We start from the raw sequence: 17838 nt of genomic DNA on the forward strand, positions 1-17838 counted from the left end.
ACAAACAAACACATTTTCAACATAATAACATTATAAACATTATTCAACTTCATCAACAACTCAGCTGGAAGTGGAAGTCTTTCAGTACACTAATGTATCCTGAACATAGCATGAGATAATGTTTGTTGACTTGGTGTTGCTTCACAGTCGAGGGCATTATGAACAAACACATTAACCAACCTAATAGCACAGTTGCCACGGATACTAATTGCACATCTCATCTTGAAGAGGAAAATATCATCTTAGTCCAAACAGAAAGCTTTTCATTATGGGAACAATAAATTACCAACCTACAGTTCTGTTCAAGGTGTTTCCTTTGCAGTGACCTCATGGGACGCGAGCTAAAAAGGTGAATCACTGCTTGACTTTATTTATTTATTTTACTTTATATAAAAGTTCATGAAGTAAATTTTATTCTTCTTAACTGGCCTTTTTTATTTTTTAATTAAATTTATCCATTTTCTTCCACCGCCCACTTATCAAGTTACAACAGCACGTTACACTTGTTAAATAGAGGAGTGCTAACACAATTCATCAGGCTTTATTTCAAACAAATGAAACAGTTTTATAATGATCAACTTTGATGTTATGGAGGTTACTGAAACAGTATTTCTGCTGTTTTTTAACAGGCCGTTCTAATATGGAGGAGGCAGAAAACAAGCATGTGTCCAATTTTGTCAGACAATAAGAGAGAATACTGAATAACCAGTAAAAATGTCATTAAAGGAGACATATTATGCAAATTTTCCTCATTTTATAGGTTCATAATTTTATTTTAGGTTACTACTGGAATAGGTTTACATGCTTTAATGCTCAAAGAACACATCAGTTTTCTCGTACTGTTTCGTGCTGCAGCACTGTATTCCCCCTCTGTCTGAAACGTTTCAGCTCTGGCCCCCCTCACCAAATACCCAGTCTCCTCTGATTGGTCAGCTCACACGCGCCTGAGCCAGCACCACTAACGTCAACAGAGCAGCTGTGCTAAATTTATTCATACGTGCCAAACTAGCCACTCAGCACAAATTATGCAAATGTCTGACTTGGTGACGTAGTGTGATTTTACAAAGTCACGGAGTTAAAGGCGGGACTTCTGACAAGGCCTTCAGGTGCAGTGTTTTAAAACACTGGAGGAAAGAAAAAAGAAAAAAAGCTTAACAGGTCTCCTTTCAGTCTGTTTGACAGGCACACCTGTTCAACACGTGACAAAAGTTAATTAGCGGTTACACCACAAAAAGTCTGACAGCTCAACAAGGACATGCAGTCATTACCATGACTATAACAGGAGACGGCCCAGAGAGCACATGGATCTACTTGATTAGAGTCAGAACCAGCATTCTGTGGTGTGAATGTTGGCCTGCTTATGTAATCCTCGTGAAAGAAGATGAGTAGGTGGCAAGAGGGAAAACCAGCAGAAATCATAATTTGCAAGGATAGGAACTCAACTTTTCAAAATTACATGGAAGAATTCTGAATCTGAACAAAGCGCATTATCACATTCTCAGCTTTGAACAATAAACAAGCGTGGGAAAGGTGCTAGAAAGCATGAAAGTGTCATAACCGGTGTGGAGAGGTGCATGAAGAGTCTGTGGTGGGGTAGGGTGAGGCTACTGGTCACAACTATACTTCTTCAGGCTATACAGGAACAAAAAGAACAGCCCTCTCACTGCCCCTGAAATTAATGCTGGTGCAGAGAGGAAAAATAGAAAACTATGAGGCAAATATAGAGCGGGTCACAACATTGCCACCTTGGAAAAAATTATCGCTGACGTTGGTTTGGCAAAGGTTATTGTCCGATCAACCAACCCACCTCTTTTAAAGTGCAACGGCAATTCACTTCCCTGATGTTTTCTATTGAAACAGGCCCAACAAACATGGCTATATAATAATTTGCCTTAAGCTGCTTAAAGGGCTGATGTGAGCAGAAATTAAATTTAAATCTGGGTGGTATAATTCTCTGTATTTGTCTTTACAAATGACCCTTTCCAAATTACATGTAGTCATATGCTTCATTGTCGATAAAATGTAGATAAGTGGAGGACCAAATGTCCACAGCCATGCTGGTGGCTTCAATGCACGCCAAAAATCATAATCGTTTGGTGGATGAAAAATAAAGATGCAAGTCCCATTCTTATATATTGACCACGAGTGGGCAAACGTTGGCATTTGATTAAATGTTGTTGGGGATTTACTTCGGAGAGTTCAATAAGGAGATTGATACATCAGTCTTTTGTCTGCTCTGTAAGCCTCAGCCAGGAGACGCTTAGCTTAGCTTAGCTTAGCACAAAGCCTGGAAATGGCTAGACAGGCTCTGTCCAACGGCAAGAAAATTGCTGGGTTAATCAGTGCAAAAGCCAAAGTAAAAAAAAACTAAAAAAAACTCAGAACTCAACTGCTCAAAATGACTTCTGTTAAGTCAAAAACTGTCATTTTTACACCTTTTCACTGACATCATTGGTAGGCCTAATGTTAGCGTGTTAACATGCTATAGCAAGCTAACAGGATTTCATTGACTTATGTTGTGGTACACAAAAGAGTTGGTCACATGCAACTGTGACACAGTATAGTGGTGGTGCTTGATTAAAAGGATCACCCTGGACTGATGTCTGATCCTCTTTAGACCACAACTGTCACGAGAATCCAATAGTTGTCTTGATTTTTCCCTCTGGATCGAAGTATTGGACTGACAGGCTTAACGACACCACTGCAGAGCAACACAGATTACAAACAGACAATATCCTTTATGTTTTACACTTAAAGCACTAAGCTGATAAAAATGAATGCATACATAAGAAGAGAAAAACACTATTATTACTGCAAACAACTGATTTCCTACAATGATTTCTGAACAATCTGTTAAATGCGTGACTCATTAACACTGCCAATATTTAGACATGATTACTTATCTGAGCCGAGCACCAAGCTGGTGTTGATTAGTGCATCAGTGGTTTGGACTTAAGAGTAAAACTCATTTGGCACAGTTATTTAGTGTAAATCGAAGCAGCAACAGCTGGGACTGCTGGGACTGAGAAAGCAAAACAAACACACAACTGCCTTTATTACTGGAGAGAGTTCTCATGGATCAAGCCTGTCTCCTGGAAATTGCAAACAGATTCAAAGCACGGGCATTTTTATCCTGAAAGCTTGCTGAACATCAGCTTTCCCCTGAGCCTTCTTGACCCCCAGACACCAGTTGACCATCGAGGCATTATAATAATGAAGGGCTCTGCTGTTCACAGCTGCAGTGCCACATGGGTTGGCCAGGCCACAGGGCTGATGTTGATAATCTGTCTACAAATATACAGGGCAAGGGATCAACATCCCCGCTCAGATTAAACTGCCAGTATTTGTTACTAACACACCTGCCACATAAACCCATATTAAATCTGCCCTGTGCTGACAAACAATGCTTGTTTTGTAATAACCATGTCAGTTCACTTTTTCAAAACTCGTCACACAGTCAGCTCAACAGAAGTCAATCATATTTCATTTCTGTGACACAAATCTCATTTAATGGCCTCTTCTTTCAAACTCAACCACCACAACCAAAACTCTGTGTGGTAACGGTCCAGTATGCACAAGCAAGGTAATGAAAGGGGGCAGGTGCAGGATGGCAGCATCCCTATCTGGGATATTTTTGTACAGTGAGAGGAAGTGATGATGCATCATCCATCTTTATATACAGTCAATGGGCACATCTGCTGAAGATTATCAGGACTGTTTCCCAGGTCCATTGCCAAAGAGGACAGAAGGTGCCAGTGATAACTTGCGGTTAAATGCTGAAGACAGGGTTGACTGATACTGTTGAATTAGCCATCCTACACTGGTATGTATATTGCCAAGATGGTTTATCTGATAATGCAATGTTGGTGTTGTTCCAACAACATGCACTCATTGGATGGGCCACCCATCTTCAAACTTGAAAAATGTAATGTTCTGTGGCTGCATCTTGCCTGGCTGTGATGCTCAGTAATAGTTCCCATGACAGGAGGGCCACATTTTGCTATGACGACACACACACACACACACACACACACACAGCAGGGGCCTGGCCAGAAGGATCTTAACATTTTGATCTTAACTTTACACCTGTGAAATTTTGTGACTGCATTTGCACGGTTGTGACGTGATCACGGTGACCAAATCTGTCCAGAGACATATTAACATCTGGCAAAGTAGTCAAACCCACGTCTGTGATAGATCCAAAGAAATGTCTCCAGGCCCACGTTTGCTATGATGACACACACACAGACTCACAATACCAGCCAACACTGTTGAGGCTAGTAATCATTATGATCTTGTAGGAACAACACCAATACAGCAATATCAGATTGTGCTAGTCAAGATGCATAGTTTTTATTGCATTACTGGAATTAATTTAATTTACTGGAAAGGCAACCCAACGCAACAGCAACTCCTTACTGCCGTAGGTGTGTGCTTTATGCTAACGTTAGCCGCTAAAGTAGTGTGTAGCTGCCACAGCGGCTCTTTTATTGAGCTCAGGGGCTGTATGCTTTGTGGTACTTGGTTAGCGGATGAAAAACAGTCTGTCACTGCTGCTGTCCCTGACTTGTCCTTTGGCTCAGGGGCTGTGTGCTCAGTGCTACCGAGTTAGCCGAGGTAGCTGCTGAACAACAGGCTCAGCGGCTGTGTACTGTGAGCGCAGCACATCGTTGTCATCGCTAACCATACCCATCTACCTCAGTCTCACTCACAGGTAAGAACACGTGTAATATTATCATAATGTACATGAGAAACGAACACGGCTCGCCGCTGTCAAGCTAGCATGGTAGCATTGGAAAATTTTGGGAGCACCTTTTCTGCCATTCTTGTGCCACTAGCTCGCTAATAGCATTAGCAACACATCCGTAGCCTTGTGGAAGACAACGGGAGAGTGCGGGCAGGCAGGCAGGTAAAAGTCAACTGTATGGGCTTATTAGAAGCCTGCAACAGCCCCAGTTACTGGATTTTCTTTTCCTTTTATTTGTCAGAGCATTTTATTTATTGGTCGGTGTCAGGATGTTAAGGTTATTTCTACAAATGTAAAAAAAAAAAATGCTCCTAGGAAAACTCAAAAGATGCAATTTATTCTGTTCTCAAGGAGAAAACTACAATACTTCAAATACTTTCCTCTCATATATCCATAATAAGAGCATCACTTAAACCTCTGAAAACAAAAGTCCACTTCAAGGTTCTGTGTGAAACCATATGAACGGACTCACACACAAAGCTATTTGGTGGGTTTGCTGTTTAAAGGGGTTGGTCTGACAAAGAGATACTAGGATGTGTCGTTAACACATAACCAGAACAGATCTACTCACCAGCAAAATCATATTAAGGGACTGGCAAACCACACAGCTGACGTGATATCGCAGGATGTGGCACATATTTGGATCTGATCCCTACAGATGGCTGTGGCAAATTTGGAGCCATCAGTGGCAGCAATATCATTAACGGCAAAGGCTTTCATGTGGCACCGTAATCCTTAAATGTTTCTGCTATAAACTTCACCATCCTGCAAGAGGACACATTAGTAATACATTTTTTTTTTTTCATAGATGCTATTTAAGGTGTTTTACAGCATTAAGCTCTCTTAATATCTGTATCTATCCCCAAGCTGCAAGATGGGTCAATTGTGGTCAGCAGGGAAAAGCTGGGGCTTACACTCATTTCAGACGGGTCCCAATCTCCAAAATATCCTTTGAAACAAACATGTCCTCCATTAACCACATCACTATTTCCTCAATCAAACAGGAACTCTACATTAACAAACCGGTGAGTACATTAGCCATGCTGTCACAACAGTGAAGATGTCCTACCTGATATTTGAAGCGCCAAGGAGCCTCCAAGTTTTCAGAATGCATGAGCTTTCCCTCAGTGTCCTCTGCTATCTGATCAGTTTCGACAGAGTGCAACACAGTCTGAAAACTGAGCTCTGCAATGCAAAAACCCCTGCTGCCCCGCTCACACCATGCCTGGTAGCTGCTGATGCCCTTCTGTTGTGTCAGACAACTGTAATTTGTGATTGAGCATCTATCGGCAGAGCCCCTGGTCTCTCATCGTGAGATTATGGCTGTGACATCATCACCGCTGCCCAGCAGCATCTCATTAAAGCCAAAGCTTCCTTTATACTGTGCCTCCTCTCTTTACTCTTTATATGGGTTGTTAAGCTTGTCGTGTCACATCAAGTCAACTTGGTCACTTCAAGACTCTGCGTCTACCTGTTATGCTGGTTTTTAATTCCAGCTGTGAAATCCAGGGAATGTAACTCACCAAACTTCTACGCCCAACTGATGAGCCAAAGGAAGAATTGACCTGAAAGATAAAACAAAATCATGACTTTGATTTAACATAGAAAAGGGACGTTTTAGTGAATAAAGGGAGCCAATAATAAGAAAGCAAAATTGTTTTAATTGATCTGACAAGCGCAGCATCTGCACACTCTGATACAGCTCCCGCCAAATGACTCGTTTCACTATCAGAATTTGATCCATTTGGTTTGACAACATTTTGAAAATCTGCATGATTAAATCATTTTATCCCAGTTCAAGTTAGTGGAGGGCTAAACCGAAACATTAGACAGTTCAGTCTCTAGTGTGCACGCTCTATGGGCCCTACAATTGGGAACTTCCAGGTAATTTTACACCTGGACGTCGACCTTTTTTGGCTTTGTGTCTTACTGAGAAGCTTGTACGAATGAATGGGGCCACTGACACTGTATCCAGTTGTCGTTATAAGTCCATGGGGTAGAGACCAAGCCCCCAGGAAGAGCACCAAGCTTTAAAGCTAATTTCACATAGTAGCAAAACATCATGTGATGCACATGGGGACCAAAGACTTGTAGACTAGAGAGCCAAACATGTCGTCGCCAGTACTGATGTTTGTTTGTTTTACAGTTTCAGAGAAAGACAACATGATTGAAATTTGCTTTTAGCAAGTTTTACCACAACAACTCTTATTAGAGCTATGGAACATTAACTGATCCATCGTCATTACTAGAAGCTAGCCTTTTTTACAATCAGGTGTGCAACTACACGTTCTGAACTTCTTTTAAAATACAAAAATTCGATGCAGGTAATTATCAGTTATCTGTATCGGCTGAAAAAATCCATATGATGCATCTGTTATATATACAACATAAACACACGCAGTATTAATGTCGTAGTATTCAGTGTAATCTAGAAAGGAATCAGCCACTCACAACAATTTCACATTCAGACTTGTTTTTCTCCAGATCAGATAAAGATTACCACAGACATGTTATTTTTACATTCTGAAATGTTCAGTGAGTTTTAAGGTCAGGTTCCGACCTGACATTTTGAAACCGCTGCCACGGGGCTCTCAAAATACTAAAAGCCTAAAAACTAAATGCTAAAGCTAAATGGAAAAATCTGTTTTGATGTAAACAGAAAATGGATAATGACAAAAATCTCTTCTAAAATGGTCAGCAAAGGCCAGCGGGGAGGGGCCCACGTGTCTCTAAAAACATCCCCTCGGGAACTTTACTTCCTTTGACGTCAGTAGGATTTACCGGGTTTCTCCAAAAGTACTCAGAGAAGCATCACCCCGCCGTACATTTGCTGCTTTTTACATCAACCTTAATCTATGTCACAATGTCAGCACAACGTACGCACAAGGTCACTTCTGTCTGAATTTACTGCATTAATAGGACATCTGGCACAACAGGGATTGGCAAATGTAAAATGATAAAGCACAAAGTAATGGGACATGATGTAATTATTCCAATGGCATACATGTTAATGTGAAACATCATCAGGCTAAAACATAAAAGGACTAGCCAAAGCTTCCTGGTACATATGTGAGAAGTCTGCACAGAGGATACTTAAAGGTGCACTACGTAGTTTTGGAGAAGGAATTTTAATGAGACGGGAAAAGATCTTCATTGACAAACTAAATAAATAAACTGTCTTTGTTTTCATGACTGAATAAACTGAATAAACAAACTGACCTTAAAGGACAACACAGTTTCATACTGTTTTACTTTGTTTATATGTGGCGGACCCTGCCACCTTTCTAGCTTCAAACAGTGTTCTGGGGACCTTATTTTCCACTGAGAAGCTTGTTTATTCAGTTATTCAGTTCAAAAATATTTCTGAGTTTGTATTGTTACCTCATTTACATTGTAATAATTAAAATTCTGAGTTTAAAGTTCTCCTCCAAAACTACATAGCGCCTGTTTAGAGACAACACCCACCCCAGCTACAGTCTTCACTCTGCTGGCCTCTGGCAAAGTATACAGAAGTATCCACTTCCTACTAACAGACAACACAGTAGCTTCACTCCTCAGGCTGTGAGACTCCTGAACTCATCCTCAACTCTCCTAATCACATAAAGGAGCTACAACTTGCGTCTTGTTGCTGCAGAATGACAATTAAATGAACCATTCAATTCAAAAAGCAACTTTCACACCATGCTGCTGAAGACTGAGCCACATTTTGGCTCATTAGAAACCAAATTAAACCAGATTTCCATCAGTGATCATCTTTGCAAGAGAGTCGTCTTCTTACAGCTCCACAGGTGCTTTATGGACAGATATTAAACTGTTGCGTTTTTAAAAGCATATTTTAATTGTTACCATTAGTTTTCTAGCAGCAGCACATACATTAACACATGCACACATACATGCAGAAGTCATGCATAAGTCAGCATTTGTCCCCAGAGATCAGCGCTCCTTACCGTCGGCAGCAGCGGCTCTATCTGAGCACCTTGGTCCGCGGTGTCCATGTTCCTCCTCTCAGCAGTGATCGGAGAGCTGCAGCAGAGACCTCCGCTGTGTGTAATCCCGGCAGGTGTAGCAGCAAGAGAGCGACCACACAGCGGTCACATGTCCATAACCATGCTGGTGATTTGCTGTCCTCCTCCTTCTTAAAAACATGCGCGTCTCTCTCTCTGCTGCCGGCTGGCGTGGACGCGTCACTGTGGAAATGTTTAATCTTTGAGAGGTGAGGAGACTCTGATCTAATCAACAAATGATCTGGGAGCTGCGCTTATATAATCATCTCATTGTGGGTTTTTTTATTAGACTCTGACTCAGTGGGCTCAAGCTTACTCATGAGGACTGTTTTTTAGCAGGAAATGCTGCTGCAAACTCTCTCCCTCTGCAGCCTGGCCAGTGTTTCCCCACATTTACCTGCATTTAACTGTCAGGTAAGACTTTCTTAGTGTGCTGACATAAAAACATCTTGTCACTCAGTTAAGTTGTCCTGATATTCGTGTGATTCTTTGTTGGAAGGTGTCTGTCCCAAAAACTTGACTCTGAGACAGACTGTGAGCCTACAATGAACTTAAAGTGGAAAGTCTGCACAGATGTTTTGCTGCTGGATCAGAAAGACAGAAACAAAAGGATCATCCTCAAATTCTCAGCTAAAACAATAAGAAAATTAAAATATATATATATATTAATGTTATTGTTTGGGGTTGTGGTGGTGGAGCACTGAGAACATGCATGTGATTTACAATAAAGGATACAGAGGCATACCAACCCTTCTCCACATAGGCGGAAATAACAGGGGGGGCCGGGGGGACAATACCCCCCTGCATCCTGGGAAAAAAAATGATTTGTCCCTATCAATATTGTAAATACAAATATGTAGTCCATTTAATAAAATTAAAAAATACACACTTAAAACGAATGAAATTAAAGATTAAAGATGCTTAAAAGAGTGTCACTCTCACACTTTGGCTTACAATGGTTTGATCCACCCCTCCCCCAACCCCTCCAAATACAATACAACACATTTATAATTGTCAGGGGTTATTCATTCATTTTGGCTTCACTGAATCACAAGTCACTCTTTATGTCAGTTAGCGGTTAGCTGACTTTTGCTAGCTCGCCACATTAACATCACTGGTTAATGAAGCTGCAGGGAATGTGGTGTTCATCAGCTGTCAGGGTGAAAGAGTGTTTGTTAGCAGAGTTCGTCACGTAATTTGGTGTCTCCCTCAGAAACTGTTCTTCAGATTATTTCATGTAGTCGTCCCCTCCAAAGAACGTATCAGATTTTCACCCCTGCTTCTGGATGATGTGGGTCTTCTTCTTCTTCTTCTTCTTCTTCTTCTTCTTCTTCTTCTTCTTCTTCTTCTTCTTCTTCGAAAAAACGCTGCGACAGTTCCGTCTTGGTTGCCCCTATAGAAAGCCCCCCCCCCATACATGTGGTGCCCTTGTAATGTTTTTTTGCCCCTGCCCCTCAAACATCCTCAGTCCGCCACTGCTCAGCACCATGTTTCTCCTGTCAAGGTTTAGAGCATAATATAAACACTGTAGTGATACATTTCAGACACCACTGTCAAAATACTGTTCATATGCATATTTTTCTGGCTTCATGAGGCCATTTTACATATTTAAATGAAAGATAGAAATGATTTAATTTGTCTCTGTTTTAACTGTAACACTTTTTTTTTTAACCAAAAACAGGTTGCAATTTTATGATACACATGAAGACTGTTGCCATATTGTGCTTTATACAATACTGTGAATATATCATATAAATATTGCATTGACAACCACTCTATCATAATGGGATTACATAAATGCACATTGTTTCTATCCAATTAGCTCAAATTGGCCTTAACTCACAACCGAGCTTCCCAGAGTCAGACTGTAAACTCTATAGTTGATACTGCAACGTTAAATTTAAAGTATAGGTCCATCTGGGTGCAGGATATGTTTAAGTTTATGTCTAGATTTTATTGAATCCTAATAGTTTTGACTTTATTTGTCAGGGAGAGTGTTCACTGTGTTCATCCGAGCTCATGGACCGCAGCTGAAACCCTTCCTGGCACTGCAGTTGTGAGGCTTTTTCATCAGCAGGGACTTCCTCTAACTGATGTAATAATAGTAAAGTATCGCCATCTGGTGTCAATCCATGCAGTGGATGAATCCAGAGGCAAACCGCAGAGTGTCTTTTAATTGAGTCATAAATAGAAGCTCCTTTATTTAATAATAAAGAAGTAAAATCTTCTGATTCCTTATTGCAGCTCCTGGACTGCACTGACCTCCTGAGAGCCACATAATGAAAAGCTGTTTGATTACAGGACCTGCATTCATTTATCGCCATCTGCTGTTTATCCCTGGGAAATGACACACACACACACACACACACACACACACACACACACACACACACACACACACACACACACACACACACACACACTAAATGCCACACGTCTTACTGACAGCTGTGAGCATCTCCTTCACACTGAAATCCCAATTAAGTGCACATTGAGCTGATTATGTATCTCTTTTAATTATATTTTTATCTTCATTAATTTCATATCAGTGTTCAATAATGTTTCAAATAACGCAATTAAAAGTCTGATGATTAAGGAAGAGTAACTCAATCAACAACTAGCCAATCAATCACCGATTAATTGTTGTAAAAAAAAAAAACGTTGACTATACTCTTTTATAATAAAATCAAGTGTTGGTGGATTTTCTATTCTGCTCCACATTTTCACTTCAGGCAGGACTTTCTTCTCATGTGTCACTTCCTTTGGCTGCCAAACAGAAAACTTGTCAACTTCACAGTTTTTTTCAGTGTAACTATGACAAAAAAAAAACAACAACTAAAAAAACAATGTTTTCGCCCTCTCAGATTGGCAAACAAAGTCGTTCCAACCAAATGCTGTTGTGACAATCCTTATTGTTGAGTCACATTGAAATATCAAATGGTAGATTCACTCAGCCAGGTTAACAAGCACCTGGATCACAGTGTTTCTCATTATTAGACGCTCTTTTGTATTTTGTGCCCTCATAAATGTAACTTTTTTTTAATTTATGTATTTTTTACCCTATTTGTGTATTTATTTGTTTCATATTCTGGACCAATCAGTAGATCTCCATTTATTTTAAGGTGCTATTTGTAAGAACAGTTGATTTGTGAGCCTCATTACCAATTCCTCAAAAATGACGCTCTGGGTTTCCCAAAAATCGTCAAACAATGACGCTTTGGGATGTGGGACATGTCGGCAGCATTCCCAATTTTTTGGGAGTTGGGAATGAGGCTCAAAAATCTCCTTTTCTTACAAATAGCACCTTTAAAATAAATGGAGATCTACTGATTGGTCCAGAATATGAAATAAATAAATAAACAAAGGGTAAAAAACAAATAAATTACAAAAGAAGTTTACTCTCATTATTAATTGACCACAGTAACATTAAAATATTCCTAATTCTTGATTCATTTTGTGAGGAGAAGCTTCACAGTGTCCTGATTTAGGACTGAATATCACTGAATCACTGAAAAAGACGCTTCACGTGATGCGTTCAGGAAAAAACAGCCAAATCACCTTTTTATCAGTTTTCACACATTTTAAATGTTCATAATTTAAAAGGGTCTCTGTGAAACTTTCATGATGTGCGAGCAGGTCGTTTGGTTTATGTCAGCTGACTCCATTTCTACTGTTGAAGTCAACATAAAGTCAACATCCTTTGGACTGTTGCGGAAAATCCGACCCGAGTCCTCCACAGGAAATCCACAGTCCAGCAGCATTAAACACCTGAAACAAATCGTCCACTGGCAACTGAGGTCTAGTTTTTCACGTCACGTCACAATCTGCTCCCACATGACCAATAAAGAAGTCATTAATAAATATAAATTGCCTTTAAGAAGGTGAAATTATTAAATAAAAAATTTAAAAAATCTGACTTGTCCTCATGATAACATAATTTATTACGTTTCAATCACATTACAGCAGATACAGAGATTTCCACAACAGCATAGCATACAGGCTATGGAAAATAAGCAGCTCGAATAAATAAAGGAGTAAAGAAATAAAAACAGACGCTAAGCCTACATTACCGACATGTATAACTTATTTAACCACAGGTATCATGGATGTAGCGGGTGATCATAAACTTTTGGTAGCCTACAGCTTTGATAAAGTACAAAATACATATGATTTTTTTTTTTCCACTGACAGAGGATTATTGTGCCAGTATATGCTACACAAGAAACATTTTTCATGTACAGATTCTCCATATCTTTCTTTACTAACAGTTTCAGGCTACTGAACAGAAGAGGGTTCGCTTTCTTTCTTTCTTTCTTTCTGTCTTTCATCTTTTTTTTCCTTTTTTTTTTTAAAACACTACTTATGAATTCATCTATTTTGTGTACATCCAGTCACTATCACCGATATTATGTACATTATGTTCATAATTACAGTGTGTTGTTGTTTTTACTTAACAGTGTGGAAACAAGGCGCCCAGCCCGGGACAGGACAGGACAGGACAGGACAGAGGAGAGGTGGAAGAATTTACATTTTTTGGCCATTAAGTGTGGAGGTGACAGTCCTTATCAATTTTTTTTATTATTGATTAACCTGTAGATAGATAGATAGATAGATAGATAGATAGATAGATAGATAGATAGATAGATAGATAGATAGATTTGTCTTTGTTTTAACTGTGAGGATAGAAACTGTAATAACCAATGTCCTTTGTGCAGTTTTTCTCACACTCTCTGGGTGTCAGCAGCTCAGACTTTAACGGGGACACTGTCTCTGAAACCGGCGTGGCAGAGGGGGAGATCCGTCTCCTTTTGGCCTGTTCAAAGATCCCAGAGTCGCTCGAGTCGATGGACTTAATGGAGGACGGCGTCTCTATCCAGTTCGACTCTGAGGTCATGTCTTTGGGTTTGGCCTCCTCCGAGCCGCCGATCGGTGACCTCTCTGTCGGGATGGAGTCCCCCTCCTCGGCCAGGTAGTTGGTGCCCGCTCTGCCCCCGATAGAGTTAGTGGGCCAGCAGGAAAAGACCGAGCTGGATTTGCTATTTACGCCGCAGTACTGCGGCGGCGTGCGTCCTCCCCAGCCCGACGGGTCTGCGTAATAGCCAAGAGGCCGATTGGAGCAGCCTGCAGTCGGCAGGGGAAGAGCCTTCACTCCGGCCGCTGCGTAGGACAGCAAGGTGGCCGCGTTACCGGCGAAATCAGCGGCGTCGTATGCCGAGGCAGCAAAGTCCAGTCGGTTGTTGGCAGGGGTGACAAACCATCGCTGCGGGGGGGTGGCAACAGTGGGCTCCTCGGTTTGCTGCGGGGATAGCAAGCTGTTGCCGAGTGGGACGCTGCGCTCCGTGCCAGGACCAGTCCCCATGCCAGGGTGAAAGCGAGATTTGGCATAAGTGCTGACAAATTGGTCCTGCAGGAAAGAGCTAGGCATGGCATATCTCGCACCCGGCACGATCTGTGAACGCGGAGAGTCACCCGGTGATGGAGTTAGGCGGTCGATGTCGCAGCCTGTGTAGACACTGAAAAGATGGAGAGAAAAACAGAGAAACAATTCAGTTTCGAAACCGTGCGCTATATGGCCGGGGCAGTGAGGATGGAAGAAATGTAGGTCAATATTTAGAAGAGTCTCACGTCTCATGAGGGGGAAACGTTTTCTGGAGATAAATGCAAAAGTTTCAACATCTATGACATTAAATCCAATCTTTGCACGAGCTTTTCCCAAACAGGCCTACTGCCTCAAACAAAGAAAACAAAAACATCGCAGGCTTCATGCAGAGCTGCATTGGCAGAAATTTTAAAGCTCGCCTTGCTCACTTGAATTTTACGCATCGACATTAAAAAAAAAAAAAAAAACTCGCCATATGCACTTATTCTGAGTGCAAGACGAGCCTGAACTCACACGAGAGAGGAATATTTCCATGAAGAGCCTGTGACTGAACATTTTATAAATATTTTTTGGACGATAATGTTTATTTTCCGTCCAGTATTTACATGACATTTCTGGTTGTTGAATTGAAAATCCCTCGCTTCACATTCAGTCAATCAAAAAGTATTTTTAATTATTTTTTTAGGGCTCATGTTCGATTAATTCTCGAAATCTTGTGACCTCTGCTATTATCCAGTAGAAGTGCATTTAAGCTTTTTAATACTAATATTGCCGATTAGCATTTTTATGTCAAATCACAGCTGCATGCAATAAAAAAAGAGGCTGCAATCGACGAAATCACAATCGAATAAAAGAAGAAAGAAAATCTTACGTGTCGTAGTTGTCCCGAAATCCTTTAGCAAACGGATTGTGGTCGATTTTCAGCTGCGTAATCTGTGGAGGAATAATGCAGTGATTAGAGTTAAACAAAGGCAGTGTGTTTGTGGATCAGCGCACTGTCTCAGAAATACTATTTCATCGAGTCTTATTTTTGTTTGTGCCAGTAGGATGGAGAAATTCCCACTCCCACTTTTCTGGCGAGAATTTGAACATTTTTTTCTTCTTAAATCTCATTAAAATCCGCATCTCTCTACTTTGTTGTTAAAATAAATAAGTAAAATAAAAAATATTTCTAAATGTAGAAAAATTCGTCTTTAGTTCCAATGATAATAACAATAATAATAATCTTTAAAGTGGATAATAAGAGGCTTGTTTTGGGGAGGACGCTCGCTGTGGTGTTGTGTCAGATGTGAGGCGCTCGTACATCGGTATTCTGGTAAGCTGTGACGGCGATGAATTGCGTCTCTGTGAAGGTGAAAGTCTGGACTCTTCCTGGTTGGCTGGTGTCCTCTGTCCCATCCTCGTTTACTTCCACCACATGGAGCCTGGGCTGGTACTTGTGGAGGGACTGGAGAACCACCATCTGGAGATTCAATTAAAAAAGACGCGCGTCAGAAAACTCCGCTTCAAAACTTTGGATGGGCGATTAAAGCTGAAAATAAACACGTTTTTTTAATCTTTATTCTACGACTGTTGTTGTGAACGATACAGCCTGTGAGATGGTAAAACACTGCACGTGAAAAATAACAATAAAGAGATACAATAAAGGGAAAATCACTGCATTTTCCCAACTGCTTTCGCTTAAATGAACTGTAAAATATTTGTAAATGAAGCATTAATTGGATGTGGTGTTGCTTTACCTGCCCCGTGTTGTTGGAGGCACCTTTGTTGTTTGTGAGCTTTAGCTTCCCAAATGATATTTCTTGACGCATCCAGTGCGCACCGGTGTTTGGTGAGTCCGGGTGCATATAAACCCTGTTCCCTGAGAAGAATACGTAAAGATACACATGAATAAAACACATTATAGCTGTATGGTGTGTTATTTAAAATAATTAAGCTGCCAGGACTTTTTTGTAAAATCGGAATTGATAACCAAACACGTTTAATTAAAAACAAAACAGCAATATATGCAGCAGCAAATACGTGATAATACCTGTTACATTCGTGTCTGCTTTCCCACATGGCACCCACTTGCCTCCTTGAAATCGCCAGTGATTTGGATCAGCGAGTATTACATCCACAAATATATTGTAGTGAGCAGTTGGGTCGAGGCCAGAAATGTTGAAGCTTAAAAATGGGAACATTCGTCTGTGGAGAAAAAAAAAAAAAAAAAGGAAAAGGAAGACAGATTTAGAAAAACGCCTCTCATTAACCAGAAAACGGCACAAAAATCAGTTTTGTCTGTGAAGTCCGTTATCCTTTTTTTAATTTGGTGATACAGTGATTCGATGTTACTTTGGACACACAAAAAATCATCGACTATTTCTGCAGGTGTGTGCCGGAGAAGCCGCTCTACTCACCGCCCTTGCTTTGTGATGATCATCTCTGTCTGGTGCCTGTGAAACTTCAGCCACAGGGCCCTGTTGCACAAATACACCTGCGCCTTCCCCGGCACCAGTCCTGCCTGCGCGGTGGAGAACTGGTAAAAAGCCCCTCCTTGGTACGTGTGTCCATACTGTTGCGCGTAAGGGTAGCCCGCCGCCGGGTAGCCTTGAGGAGAAGTGTTGGTCAGAAGGCTGTTGTAAGCTCCATTAGTTATGACCGGGTGATGGGCCATGTAGCGGCTGGGACTTCCAATAGAGAAAGCCGGGTGCGCTGGTCCATGCTGGCTCGGGTAGGGGAACATGGCACTGGGAGCTGCTGAGACTGACTGCGGCTGGGTGGATGGAGAAAAGATGCACCTTTCTCCTGCAGATCCATCGAAATTATGACGGATGTCAGAGACTCCGTGAAGATCAGGAGAGAGTTTGCCCCTCTGGACGTCCCCTGATGCGTCCTTGGAGTCGGGAAAATTGTCTGCCTCTGACTGATTCGTCATCTCCCTAGAGTTTTTTTTCAGAGGTGAACTTCTCTCCAGGTTGTCACTTGCACATATAATAGGATGGTCCTGCAACGAAAGCTCAGATCCATCGGAGCTCGCAAAGCCACTGCCCACATTCATAAATTTCTTGGAGAGATCACTCGCGGGCGAGATGCAATTCTCGACCTGCATAGCTCGATAGGAAGCCACTATTAGCTCAACATATATCACAGGCTTTTGCACACGCCTTTCCTAATCTGAAAACGCCTCGTTATGATCTTGAGGTACCCGAAGGCAGCAAATTAGCCAATTGACACCATCGTGCAATCAGGAAGGATTTTCTCTCCATCACTCTGCCTGCCTCGCTAATGAAACAAGTCTTGCCATTGGTTGACTCAAGGCTGTAATTTAATTAGACAGATCTTAATTAGGACAATCTGTGGAGCGCTGTGAGCAAAGTGATTTGTTTGTAGTGTGACACGGGCCTATATTTGATTAAAACATATGGACTCCGACTCTTTCTTCTGATTTATATCAGCAAAAACACACAAAACAATAATAGAGATTTAAAGTATAAATCTTGTTTTTCTCTCCACTGTCGGCTAGCTGCTGTTATTTACCTATTTATCCGCGTTATTTACCTATTTATGCGCCATGAGTGCCAAAGTATGTCTGCCGAAGGACCCAAGATATATTATTAACACGCCAAAAATGACAGTCCATGACAGGCAGCGCATCTGATGCCTTAAAATGTTTGTGATATAGCGTGAAATCATGGCGTCCCACTGAAGATGTGTTTATGAGTCCC

General features: G+C 41.2%; 2 protein-coding genes across 2 annotated transcripts in view; both read right to left on the bottom strand.

The window, feature by feature from the left end:
- Positions 1–8742, bottom strand: part of slc4a10b (solute carrier family 4 member 10b) — a 28685-nt gene extending 19943 nt beyond the window's left edge. Inside the window, exons 1-2 of the mRNA XM_073473604.1 lie at positions 8695–8742; positions 6271–6312 (exon numbers count right to left, since the gene is read on the bottom strand). Coding sequence (XP_073329705.1) covers positions 6271–6312; positions 8695–8742 — 90 coding nt within the window. The remainder of the gene's footprint in view (positions 1–6270; positions 6313–8694) is intronic.
- Positions 8743–13420: 4678 nt separating this feature from the next.
- tbr1b (T-box brain transcription factor 1b) lies at positions 13421–17222 on the bottom strand. The gene is made up of 6 exons (XM_073473606.1): positions 16531–17222; positions 16164–16318; positions 15871–15992; positions 15435–15593; positions 15003–15064; positions 13421–14264 (listed from the first exon to the last, which is right to left on the bottom strand). The coding sequence occupies exons 1-6, from the start codon at positions 17220–17222 to the stop codon at positions 13421–13423; spliced, it is 2034 nt and encodes a 677-aa protein (XP_073329707.1).
- Between the last annotated feature and the right edge of the window lie 616 nt (positions 17223–17838).

The sequence above is a fragment of the Pagrus major genome, chromosome 9 (assembly GCF_040436345.1).
Source record: "Pagrus major chromosome 9, Pma_NU_1.0".
Taxonomy (NCBI): domain Eukaryota; kingdom Metazoa; phylum Chordata; class Actinopteri; order Spariformes; family Sparidae; genus Pagrus; species Pagrus major.

Coding starts and splice junctions, on each gene's coding strand:
- tbr1b (XM_073473606.1), bottom strand. CDS start 17,222: ATGCAGGTCGAGAATTGCATCTCGCCCGCGAGTGATCTCTCCAAGAAA. Junction 15,594..15,870: donor CCTCCAACAACACGGGGCAG/GTAAAGCAACAC, acceptor TTGAATCTCCAG/ATGGTGGTTCTCCAGTCCCT. Junction 15,065..15,434: donor CAGCTTACCAGAATACCGAT/GTACGAGCGCCT, acceptor ATTCCTCCACAG/ATTACGCAGCTGAAAATCGA.